Source organism: Dryobates pubescens, chromosome 36 (assembly GCF_014839835.1).
Source record: "Dryobates pubescens isolate bDryPub1 chromosome 36, bDryPub1.pri, whole genome shotgun sequence".
NCBI lineage: Eukaryota > Metazoa > Chordata > Aves > Piciformes > Picidae > Dryobates > Dryobates pubescens.
In genome coordinates, this window is record NC_071647.1 from 1,223,480 (window position 1) to 1,235,848 (window position 12,369).

At 68.6% G+C, this 12,369-nt stretch overlaps 1 protein-coding gene across 2 annotated transcripts; it reads right to left on the reverse strand.

Moving 5' to 3' along the window:
• Positions 1-5,905: 5,905 nt before the first annotated feature.
• On the reverse strand, positions 5,906-10,497 carry PPP1R1B (protein phosphatase 1 regulatory inhibitor subunit 1B). Of its 2 annotated transcripts, none has more exons than XM_054176775.1 (8): positions 10,169-10,497; positions 9,205-9,265; positions 8,627-8,649; positions 8,050-8,122; positions 7,764-7,892; positions 7,197-7,265; positions 6,440-6,589; positions 5,906-6,348 (listed from the first exon to the last, which is right to left on the reverse strand). In XM_054176775.1, the coding sequence occupies exons 1-8, from the start codon at positions 10,247-10,249 to the stop codon at positions 6,260-6,262; spliced, it is 675 nt and encodes a 224-aa protein (XP_054032750.1). In that variant the 5' UTR covers positions 10,250-10,497; the 3' UTR covers positions 5,906-6,259. The 2 variants fall into 2 exon arrangements, with proteins under 2 accessions (XP_054032750.1, XP_054032749.1); XM_054176774.1 differs by having other exon boundaries at positions 7,197-7,268.
• Positions 10,498-12,369: the final 1,872 nt, after the last annotated feature.

The window sequence follows — 12,369 nt, forward strand, 5'->3', positions numbered from 1 at the left end:
GGGGACCCCAAAAAAAAAGGGATCCAAAAATGGGCACCCCAAAAAAAAGGATCCAAAAATGGGGACCCCAATAAAGGATCCAAAAGGGGGGAGCCAAAAAAAAGGATCCAAAAGGGAACCCAAAAAAGGGATCCAAAAATGGGGACCCCCAAAAAAAGGGATCAAAAATGGGGACCCCAAAAAAAAGGGATCCAAAATGGGGACCCCAAAAAAAAGGGATCAAAAATGGGGACCCCAAAAAAAAGGGATCCAAAAATGGGGACCCCAAAAAAAAGGGATCAAAAAATGGGGACCCCAAGAAAGGATCCAAAAGGGGGGAGCCAAAAAAAGGATCCCAAAAGGGGACCCAAAAATGGATCCAAAAAAAAAGGGGACCCAAAAAAAAGGGATCCCAAAAGGGGGGACCCCAAAAAACCAGGGCCTAAAAGACAGGGGACCCAAAAAAAGGGATCAAAAAGGGGGACCCAAAAAAAGGGACCCAGAAGAGGATGCAAAAAAGGGGACCCCAAAAAACAGGGCCCCAAAAAGGGGCACCCAGCCCCCCCCAGGCTGCAGCAGCCTCCTCTGCAGGGAAGGGCTCTGAGCTCCCAGGGTCTCTGTGGCGTGAAGCCAACCCCAGAGCCTCAGGAGCTGAAGGTGCCAGCAGATGCCACCCTGCAGAGCCAAGAGGGCACCCAGGGCACTCCAGCAGGGGGGTGCCAGGCTGCCTGCCCGGGGGCAGGGGGCTGGGGGCAGGCAGCAGGGGGCAGGCAGCAGGGGCTGGGGGCAGGCAGCAGGGGCTGGGGGCAGGCTGCAGGGGCTGGGGGCAGGCAGCAGGGGCTGGGGGCAGGCAGCAGGGGCTGGGGGCAGGGGACTGGCTGCAGGGACTGCCGGGGCGGTCCCGGCGGCACCGGGTCCCGGCGGCAGCGAGCTGCTGAGCCCGGGCGGCACCGGAGGCCGTTTGCAGGCAGCTGCTGCCAACCACCGCACGGAAACCTTCCCCGGCCGGCGGCAGGGCGGAGGGAGGCCGCCGGGAGCGCAGCCCGCCCGGCCCGGCGCGGGGGGAAGGTGCCAAGGGCAGGCCGGGGCAGGGCTCTGCCGGTGCCCGGCGCTGCCACCGTCCCCTCCCAGGCACCCAGGGGAAGGGCAGAGCCGCAGCCTCCTGCCCTGCAGAACGCTCCCGGCCCCGAGGAGCTTCTGCCAGCCGCTGCAGGGCTGCCCCAGCACCGGCTGGGCTGGGCAAGGGCTCCGGGGTGGTGGAGTCCAAGCAGCAGCTCAGCACCACCGCGGCCACCAAAGCACATCCCAGCAGCTCTGCACCCTCCAGGTGCTCAGGCACAGGCTGCCCAGGGAGGCTCTGGCTGTCCCCTCCCTGGAGGTGCTCAGGGCCAGGCTGGATGAGGCCAGGAGCAGCCTGGGCTGGGGGCAGGGGTCCCTGCCCAGGGGGTTGGGGCTGGCTGAGCCTTGAGCTCCCTTCCAGCTGAAAGGATTCTGCTGGAGGCCTGCAGCAGGCTGGGGAGCAAGGGAATGGGGCCAGAGAGTGGTGCCAAGGGACAGGGGGCACCAAGTGGAGCCCAGGAGGCTCCATCTGAGCAGGAGGGGAAGGCTGCTGGGTGTGAGGCTGCTGAGCCCTGGAGCAGGCTGCCCAGGGAGGCTGTGCAGAGCTCCCAGCCCCCCCTGGGCACTGTGCCCCTGGGCAGGCTGCTGGGGGAGCCCTGCTGGGGCAGGGGGGGGGGTGGGCTGGGGGAGCTCCAGAGCTCCCTTCCAGCCTCTACCACTCCATGGCTTTCAGTGAGGTTTGTTTGCCTGCAGCAGGTTCAGGGATCCATGGAATGGGTTGGGAAGAGCCTTCAAGCTCAGCCAGCTCCAACCCCCTGGGCAGGGACCCCTCCCCCCAGCCCAGGCTGCTCCAGGCCTCATCCAGCCCGGCCCTGAGCACCTCCAGGCAGGAGGCAGCCAGTGCCAGGCTCTCCCCTCCTCACCCTCACCTGCAGGAGGCTGCAGCCATGCAACATCTGAGGGGGGGGAAGCCAGCCCCAGGCTGCCCCCAGAGCTGGGGGAAGGAGCAGAGCCATGGGGCACCCAGGGCTGAGCCCCAGCAGGGCTGGGGGACCCAGAGCTGAGCCCCAGAGCCTGCCTGGGGGACCACTGGCAGGCCCCTGCAGCACCAAGCTGCTGCCTCCCAGCCCCTGCAGGGGGAAGCATCAGAGCTGGAGAGGGAAGGAAGCTGAGCCCTGGGAGGGTCCCCAGCAGGCCTCCCTGGGAGGCAGTGGGGCAGGGGCTGGAAGCATTGTCACAATGGATCAGCCACAGCCCTCTGCTGCTGCCAGCCAGGAGCCCAGCTCAGGCTGAGCAAAGTTGCAGACATCTGTGAGGGCCTAAATAAAAGATGTGCTGGGGCAGGGCTGGCAGCTCCCCCCCTGCCTCCAACAGCACTTTGCACTTAGGCAGCCCCCCCCCCAACTTTCACAGCGCCTTAAAATCATCCTGAGAGCTCCACAGGCTCTGCTCCCCCCCCAGCTGCCCACCACCCTGTGCCCAGGCAGGGCTGGGGGTGCTGTGTGGCCACGAGGATGGGGCAGGGGGTGCCAGGGCAGGGGGTGCCAGGGCAGGGGGTGCCAGGGCAGGGGGTGCCAGGGCAGGGGGTGCCAGGGCAGGGGGTGCCAGGGCAGGGGGTGCCAGGGCAGGGGGTGCTGTGTGGGGCAGGGGGTGCCAGGGCAGCTGGTACCAGCCCCTGGGCAGCTCAGCCAGGCTCTGTCCATCCCCCCTCACCCCCTGGCTTTAAACCCCCAACCTCACCACCTGTGAACCCCAAACCCCGCAGGTTTTGAACCCCAAAGCCACCCATCTGGAGCCCTTCATCCCCAGGGCTCTGAGCCTCTCCTCCAGACAGCTCTCCCAATCCCTTCCCCATCCTCACAGCCTGCAGGAGCTGCCTGGGGGAGCCGCAGCCTCGGCAGGGAGGGCAGGGGGGGACCCCCGGGGCAAAGCTCAGAGGGCAGCTGGAGGCTGCAGGGAAAGCTCTGGGATGGCTTCAGGGGGAGAGCTCCCAGGGGGTGGAGAGGAGAGCTGAGAGAGAGCCGCAGCCACCCTGGGCTTCGAGCTCAGGACCCCCAGAGGGAGGCAGACATGGAGCAGGCAGCCCCAGGAGCGCTGCCCAGGGCCACCCTGAGCCTGCAGAGCTCTGCTCCCACCCCCTCCTCCCTGTCAGCTCCCAGCTTCCCAATCACAAGGCCCTCATTAGCACTCATTTGCATGCTAATGAGCTGGCTTGCAGCAGGCAGCAGCCTCTCCAGCTCGTGACATGGCTTCTCCTTTCCTCCCTCACTTCCCATTAAGGTGTCTTCTGCTCAGCTCCCATGGAGGCTTGGGCAGCTCAGCCTCCTGTCCCCCCCCCGGGAGCTGCAGCCTCCTGCACCCAGCACTGCACCAGCAGAGGAGGGGACAGAGCCTTCCAGGTGAGCTCAGCCTCCTGTCCCCCCCCTGGGAGCTGCAGCCTCCTGCACCCAGCACTGCACCAGCAGAGGAGGGGACAGAGCCTTCCAGGGCCACCAGCCAAGCACCACCAGGTGCTGACAGTGTCCCAGCACCCTGAGAAGCCTTTGGAGCAAGGAAAGGGAGGAGGAAATGAGACACTGAAGCCCCACGAGGGCCAGGGGGGGACCCAGAGGGCCGGGGGGGACCCTGGACAGGCCTCAGCAAGGTTGTGGATGGGACCCTGCAAGGCCAAGGCTGCTGCTGAGCACCTCCAGATGCTGCCACAGGCAGGGTGTGGAGCTCCCCCCAAGCCCCCTGCAGGGCTACCCCAGCCCCATGCCTATGCTTGGAGAGGGCCAGGAGCCACCCATGCCAGTCTTCAGCACCTCAGTGGGCACAAGGTGTGGGCACAGAGGCCTCTGGGGATGCTGTCCCCCTGCCAGCACCACAGGGAGCTCAGAGAGCCCTGTGCCAAGGGAGCTCCCCAGAGCTTCTGCCCCTTTGCCTCCATCCCTGCCCCTGGGGGCTCCTGGTGGTGCCACCCCCTCGGGGCCCACTGTGCCAAGGGTGGGAGCAGCTCAGCTCTCTGTGTCCTGGGAGCAGGCAGCACTTGGCCAGCACTTCCCCAGGCCACTCTCTTGCTCCTGCAACAACCCCTGGGAGCTCCATGGTACCCCCAGCAGCATCCTGTGTGACCCCCCCCCCCATCCCACACCCCCTCCTCACACTCATTTCCAGGAGGTGTTGGTTGGCAATCCCCTGTTGGCACCAGCCGAGGTTTGAGGCCCACCTGAGGCAACCTGCTCCCCTTCAGGCTGCCCTCAGTGGGTGCCAGCCCCTCCAGAGCAAGAAGGCAGCAAGGGGCACAGCCTGGCATGGACACCTGGGAGGGCTCCTGGCCCCAGGAGCTGCTCTCCTGCTGCAGGACTCTGCTGGCAGTGCCTGGTGCCCCTGTGCCACCTCTGGTGCCCCTGTGCCACCTCTGGTGCCCCTGTGCCACGATGGAAGCCTCAGCCACATCCCACCTGGTCTCACACAGCCTCTGGTGGGTTCCAGCATGGAGCAGGATGTTAACCACTCAGGACCAAGTGAGGCTTCTCCTCACCTGCACCACAGCCAGAGGAGGCTCACCCAGGGCTAGCAGAGGGCAGGGATGGCCACCAGCCTCAGCCTGCTGTGAGCCACACTCAGCCTCCCTCCCCCCGCGGGCAAAGGGACCCTCACCGGGCAGGGGCTTCGCAGAGACCCCAGACCCAGCGCAGCGGGGCTGGGAGCTGTTCCTGCTCTATCCCTGCCGCCAGCCCGGGCACAGCTTCCCGCCGCCCGCAGCGCCGCCCTGAGCTGCTCACCGAGCAGCCCCCCGGCCCGGGGAACCCCCTCCCGGTGCCCCGCGTGGGGGCAGCGCAGAGGTGGCTTCAGCGGGAGGCGACCGAGCTGAGCTGCCGCTCCTGCCCCCGGCCTCTGCGTCCGGGGCTGGGCAGGCTTCGGAGCCGCCGCCCGGGAAGAGCCGGCGCCCGGTGACCCCCGCCCGCCTCGGCGCCCAGCAGGGCTGCCCTGGGGAAGGTGTCCTCGGCGGAACCGGCACGGCGGGACGTTCGGGGCTCCTTGGCGCCAAAAGCCTGCGGGGAGCCGGTAACGAGCGCTGCCGGGGCTGAACACCGGGCCCCGGGAAAAGGCACTCCCGAGACTGAACACCAGAGCCCAGTGGCCTGAACCCATCACCCGCCAGGGACCGTCGCTCCCGGACACCGCATCCCCGAGCCCGGGGACAGCACCGAGGCCACATCGGCCCCGTGCTGCGCGGGCTGCCGGGCTCCGCCGCCCGCGCACGGCACAGAACCGGCGGCCCCGGGAGCGGAGCGGAGCCGTGCCGGCCCCGGACCCCCCCCCCCCAGCCCTGTCCCGGGCCCTCCCGCGGTACCTGCTCCGCCCGGTGCCGGTCGCTGCCGGAAGCACACCCCCGGTACCGCCGCTTCCGGCGCCGCTGCCACCTCTGACCCCGGAAGGGAAAGCCCAGCGCGAGGCTGCGCCTGCGGCGCCCAGCGGCGGGCGGGGGGGGGAAGGGGCGGGGCGACGCGGGCTGGGAGAGACCATTAGCGGCCGCGGGGGTCAGCGGCGCTGGGAGGGACCATTAAACACCTTGGGGGGAAACAGCGGGGCTGGAGGGACCTTGATCCACCTTGGGGGCAGGGGTCAGTGGCGCTGGGGGGGGCTCTGCCCCATGGCGGGGGGGGCTCTGCCCCATGGCGGGGGGGCTCCCTGCTGGCGCCTGGGTCTGAGCCTATCGCCCTGCCCCGCAGCTCCCTGTTGTGCCCCCCCCCAGGTGCCCAGACCACCCCTCCATCCCCTGCCCCGCGTCCACAGGCTGCCACCCCCCCGCCCCCAGAAATGGGGTTCAGACCCCCTCCCCATGGCCGCAGCGCCCCCAGACATCCTCCAGCCTCTCTGTACAGCCGTTTATTGCGGGCGGGGGGCTCTGCTCTAACTGGGGGGGTGGGGGCAGGAGCTAAGGTGGGGGTCCCAGATCCCACCAGCACCCCGGGGGTCCCAGCCCTGGCTCCTGCCCTGTGGGGACCCCTGGCACCAAAGCTTGGCGGGGGGGCAGCTGTGGCCGTGCGAGGGGCCCGGCACGGCAGGGCGTGACACGGCATGGCACGGCCTGGCACAGCACGGCACGGCATGGCACGGCACACGAAGCGCAGGCAGGGCAGGCAGTGGGCGAGGGGGGCAGCTGGGGTGAGGAGGGGGCACAGGCGAAGCTGTTGCAGCCGAGGGGTGGCCGGTGCCCGGTGCCCGGTGCCAGCTAACTGGTGCCCAGCGGGAAGGTGGGCGAGTGGCGCTCGGTGCCGATGGGACGCGAGGGCACCTCCGCGAAGCCGACGTGTCTCCGCTCTGGGGACGGAAAGGTGGCGGCTCTGGCACGGGGGACGCTGGCAGCAGAGCCACCAGGGATGGACAGGAGGGGGGGTGACACCCCACGTACCCCCGGTGCCATCGTCCTCCTGCTCCCGTGCTGCCTCCTCCTCCTCCTCCTCCAGTCCCTCGGGATCCTCGGGGATCTCGGACACCATCAGCGACTTCAGGTCCTCGCCGCGCTCCTCTATGCCACCGGCGAAGGACACCTTCTGCCCTCCTGTGGGCAGCGAGGCCGGTGGCCCCGGGGATGAACAGGCTACGGGGCTGGTGGCCCCCAGGGACCCCCAAGCTACGAGGCTGGTGGTCCCCAGGGACCTCCGAACTGAGCAGCTGGTGGCCCCCAGGGGACCTCCGAGCTCCAGGGTGTCCCTGCTGCAGCGTGGATGGGACAGGACCCCAAGCTTGGCCACCCACCCAGCATCCCTGGGCGAGGGGGCTGCAGCGGGTGGGCAGCTGTGTGTCCCCCACCGTCCCTGGCCCCTCATGGTCCCCATCCAGGGTACCTACCCCACGGCCCTGGGCAAGGGCTGCTGCTGCATCCCTGCTGCGGCAGGTGGGTGAGCAGCCATGTCCCCTTGCTGTCCCCCATCCCCTTGCCATCCCTGTCCCCTTGCTGTCCCCCATCCCTGTGCTTTTGCTGTCCCCTCGCTGTCCCCATCCCACAGAATCACAGAGCAGGAGGGGTTGGAAAGGGTATCTGGAGATCATCGAGTTCAAGACCCTCACCATTCCCAGCCCTGTCCCCTCCCTGTCCCCATCTCTTCACCATCCCTGTCCCCACCCCCGTCCCCTCACCATCCCTCTGGCTGTCCCCATCCCATTACCTTTCCTCTTGTGTGCCTTGGGGCCAGCAGGGAAGTAGCTCCTCTCGGCTCTGGCCTGGCTCCCTGGGGCTTCTCGGTTGGGCAGCGATGAGCCAGGGGCAGAAGATGGCACGCGTGGCACCGGGGCACCGCCGGAGCCGGCAGCTGCCACGTCAGCCAAGCGGCCGGGGGTCCGGCTGGCGTCAGCCCGGCCCCGGTAGGGGTCGGTGACGCTACCCAGTGCAGGGACGTGGTGGCCCCCGCGGGCCCTGCTCAGCCCGGGACAAGTGGGCAGCGGCTCCAGGCAGCACCACCAGCAGCCAGCCTGTGCCCCCCACCCCGGGCACCTACCCTGTCCCCAAGGGCTGTGGGGGACAGTGGCGCCCATCTGTGCGCTCCTAGGCTCCAGCAGCTCCATCCTCACATCCCCACAGCTCTGGCAGCTTTGTCCCCATGTCCCCTGAACTCTGACAGCCCCAGCTCCATGTCCTCCCCCAGGCTCCAGCATTCCTGTCCCCATGTCCCCTGAGCAGTGCCGGCCCCACGCCACAACCCCCCCAGGCTCTGGCAGCCCTGTTCCCCCCTCACCAGACTCGAGGGCGCTGTCGGGGTCACAGCCGCGGGCCAGCTCGTTGTCCCCGTCGTCAGCCTCGCCGTCGGAGCTGTCACCCCCGGACAGGCCACTCTCCAGGTGGGACTGGACGATGCGCTGCACCGCTGGGGGGGCACCAGCATCAGCGCCCCGCTCTGGGAGCACTGGGAGCCCCCAGCCCACGGTGCCACGCAGCACCGCGAGAGGTGCGAGGGTCCAGTGTCCCCCCGTGTCCCCAGCCCACCCCAGCCAGCCCCCGTGCCTCAGTTTCCCCGTGCAGACCTTTGAGCGAGGGCGGGGTGTAGGCACACGGGTTGGTCCTCTTTGGTTTGAGCAGGCAGCCCTCGCCGGAGCGCTGAGGGGGGGAGGGGGGGACAGTGTTGGGGACAGGGTCCTGGTGTCCCCCCACACCAGGGCTCACCGTGGCCCCCAGGGAGCCAGGTACCCCGTGGGAATATGGTGATGCTGGTGTCATGGTGGAGAGCCCGGGGTGAGGAGGGGGTCCTGCGATGGGGACCCAAGGCTGGCACCCCCAACCCCCCTCCCCGGGACAAGGACCCTGCCAGGGGGGTGTGACACTGGGGACACCCTGATGGGGGGACCCTAGCATGGATCTGTGGCCCTGGGGACCCCGCGGTGGTGTCCCCGTGCTGCTCACGAGGTGGTTTGTACCACAGCCAAGCCCCACAGCCCTGTCCCTGTGTCCTGTGCCAGGCAGGGAGCCGATAAGCGCCAGGGACAGGCTGGGACGAGGCAGCGGGCACCTGGGCTGGGCACCCATAACATGCTGGTGCCCGGGGAGCTGTGGGACAGGGGAAATGGGGCTGGGGCTGCCCTGGGAGTCCCGGCGCCAACTCACCTGGTAGGGCAGGTTCTCATCCTCTGGGTCGGCAGCACCGGGGAGAGAGGGGGGAGAGGGACGGGAGCTGGTGGCACCCAACGGACCCGGGCAGGTACCTGCCCACCTCCGGACCCCCGCTCCAGGGGGCTACCCTGCCCACCAGGGACCTGCCACCACGTCCTGTCCCATCACCATGTCCTGTCCCTGCCACTCCATCCCGCGTGTGACACCCTCTGCCAACACATCCTGGCCCTGAGCCCCTGCTCAGGACCATCCCGTCCCACCCTGCCACCACGTCCCGTCCTTGCCACCAGCTCCCATCGTGGACATCCCAGACGTACAACACTGTCCCCCCCCCTGCCACCACGTCCCATCCCAGCCGTCCCCTACCTTATGTGCCACCACATCCCATCCATGCCAGTGCATCCCACCCATGCCACCACATCCCATCTCCGTCTCCCTGTTCCCTCCCTGCCACCCCATCTTATCAGTGTCACCATGCCCCATCCGTGCCACCATCTCCCATCCCTGGACACGATGTCCCCTGCCACCAGGTCCACTCCAGCCCCGTGTCCCCTGTCCCACTCTTGGCTCACCTGGGGAGGAGTGTTCGGAGAGCTGGAAGAGCATGGCCGGCGTGGGCCTCCGCCGGCGGATCTGGGGCACAGTGGGGTGTCACCGGCTGGGGACACCCCTGTCCCCTGCCCCATGCACGTGTAGGGAGGGTGCCACCAGCGAGAGTGTCACTGAAGGGTGCAGAGCCCCACGGAGCGGCCACGGTACCATCCCGGGGTCCCCACAATGTCCCTGGTCCCTCCCGACCACATCACAGCCCCAGCTCCTGCCCAGCCCCTCCGTGGGGACTCTGGGTCCAGTGTGTGCTGGGGATGTCCCCTCGGGCTGGGGACAAGCGGCTGGGGGTGGCAGCGCTGTTCCACACCGCGTCCTGCCCCCTCTGTCCTACCCCTTCCCTCCTATCCCGTTCCTGTCCTCATCCTTCCCACTCTGTCCCATCCCTGTCCGTGTCCCTGCTCTGTCGCCCTGCACAACTCTCCTTCTGTGGGACCCTGTCCCACCCTGTGCCCCGCATCCAGTCCTGTCCCTCCCATCCCTTGTCCACTCTGTGCCCTCCTCTACCGGTCCCATCTCAGCCCTCCTGTCCCCTCTGTCCCTCCTGTCCCATCCTGTCCCTCCTGTCCCCTCTGACAGCTCCGATCCTCCTTGTCCCGTCCCTCCCAGTCTCCTCCCGTCCCTTCTGTCCCTTCTGTCCTCTCCGATCCTTCTTGTCCCGTCCCTCCCAGTCCCCTCCCGTCCCTTCTGTCCCCTCCGATCCTCCTTGTCCCGTCCCTCCCAGTCCGATCCCTCCTGTCCCACTCCCTCCCCGTCCCTTAAGGTTCTCCTGTCGCACTCCATCCCTCTCGGTCACACCGGAGGGGGGTCCCGCGTCGCGCCGAGGTCACCGGCAGCGCGTTCAGCGTTCAGCGCGCTGCCGGTGACCTCGGCGCGACGCGGGACCCCCCCACTTCGGTGTGACCCTGTCCCCTTAATGTCCCCTCTCACCATCTCGACAGCGCGGGGGTCCAGCTGACTTGGGGGTGCTGGCACCGAGAACTGGATCTTCTTACGGTCCTTGGGGTCCATGGTCTACGACCGCGCGCCGCCGAGGGGGGCTACCGGCGATGGGATGCGGGGTGTGGGGGGGGTAGGGGTGTGGGAAGGGTCCGCTCCGATGCCACCGGTGCCACCGGTGCCACCCGGGGGCTCGGTACGACGAGAACTGAGAGCGGCGGGGAGGTGGAGAAGGCAAGAGCCGGTGAGGAGGAGGAGGAGGAGGAGGAAGGAGAGGGAGGGAGGACACGTCTCCTACCAGGCGCTGAATTATTCATCCCACCCCCCCCCCCCAGCAGCCTCCCCCCTCCAACCCCGGGCAGTGCTGGGGGGTGGAGGGGAGGGTTGAGCCCTTGGGGAGCCCCTGAGGTGGTGGCGGTGGGGACACCACTCCCCCCCTCTTAACCCATTCCGTGCCACGGGGCAGTGTCCCCCGGTTGGGATGGGACAGGGCTGGCAACAGGTCGTCCTCCCCAGCGTGAGTCCCTGTCCCCTGCGCCTCAGTTTCCCCGCGGAGCCGCAGGCTGGGGTGGGCAGAGGGTGGGCACGGCGGCTCTCACCCTTCCCACTGCTCCGTGCCACGCGGGACAGGATTCCCCAGGGGACATCCAAGGGGATATGGCACCCCCAAAAGGTCCCAGCACCTGCGTGCCAGGGCTCTGCCACCAGCCACAGCTCCTGAGGGTGCCAGGGTTGTGCTGGGGGTGGGGGGGGGGTGTGTGTGTGTGTGCCCTGCCCGCGGCTGTGCCCGGCTGCCCTGGCTCCGCTCTGGCTCTATCCCGGCTCTCGGTGGTTTTCGTGGTGGAAAATTCCACCAAACCCAAGGATTCCCACCGGGAAAGTTGGGGCTCAGCTTCCAGGGGCTCGGCCGTCAGCCTGGGCACTGCTCGGTACCGCTGCCCCGTGCCACACGTACCAGGCTCTGCCACGGCCCTCCCAGGAGGGACTTGGGCATCCAGGGCATCCTGGCCCTGCCAAGGGGACACAACCCCCGTGCGAGAGGGGACAGAGGGGTCACGGGCAGGCAGAGCGCTGTCCCCCATGCCCTGGTAGGGTGTCGCAAGCAGGGGACAGGGCGGTGGCGCTGGCATTGACGCTGAGGAAGCCACCTCCGAGGAGGGACGAGGAAGGGGGAGCCGGGAGCTGGCTCCGGCCCCCGGATCTCCCGGTGCTCCAACGGCTGCGGGTGGCCGCGGGCCAGCAGCCACCGCTCCAGCAAAATATTTACCCGGGTGGCACCGTGCCATGGACCAGCCTCCCGCCCGCCCGGCAACGCACGGCACAGCACGGCACTGCTCGGCTCCGGGTGGCAAAACACGGCACAGTGTGGCAAAGCACAGCACCGTGTGGCAAAACTGGGCTCTGGGGGGGCCAAGCCTGACCCTGTGGCACGGCACAGCCCCACCGTGGCGGGTGGCAGTGCCCACACTGGCCCCGGGGACAGCCCAGAGATGGGCACCACCAGAGAGCCCCTGGCGCTGTGGAGGGGACCGCAAGGCCAAGGGCACACATCGAGGGGACCTTCGGCCCCCCTGTGCCCAGGCTGGCTCGGTGCCAGGGGTCCCCACGCCGGGCCTTGAGCACCATCCCCATCCCGGTGTGGGACTGGAGTCGTTATGGCAACAAGTTCCCGGGCTCCTTCCCGCTGCCGTTCCCGTTCCTCCCACCCGTGAAGGCACCGTGTGAGGGGGTGGCCGGGCCCCCCTCCCCTCTCCGCGCTGCGGCAGAGCCCGCAGCCCCCCGGGATCAGCACGCGCCGCCCACGCCCGCACCCACGCAGCCTGTGCCCGTGGATGGCACCTGCAGCTCAGCACAGGGGGGTACGGCACCAGGCCTGGCATCCGGCGCCGTGCCCCAGCCCCCTCCGTGCCACACGGCACAGGTGCCACAGGCAACGGCCACGCTCCTCGCCAGGTCGGCCCCATCCTGGCACCGTGGGCACTCAGGGTGCTCTGCTGCAGTCAGCGGGGCAGAACCACGGGCGCTTGTTCGGTGCCATCCCGTGCCGTGCCGTGCCATGGCGTGCCCATCCCCGTGCCATGCGGCGGGGGCTGCAGCTCCGCGCGGCAACGAATCCTCCTGCAGAGAGGGTAAAAATAGCAGCGGGTACGGGGAAGCAGCGCCGGGCACCTCAGCCCCCGGCAGTGGGCACC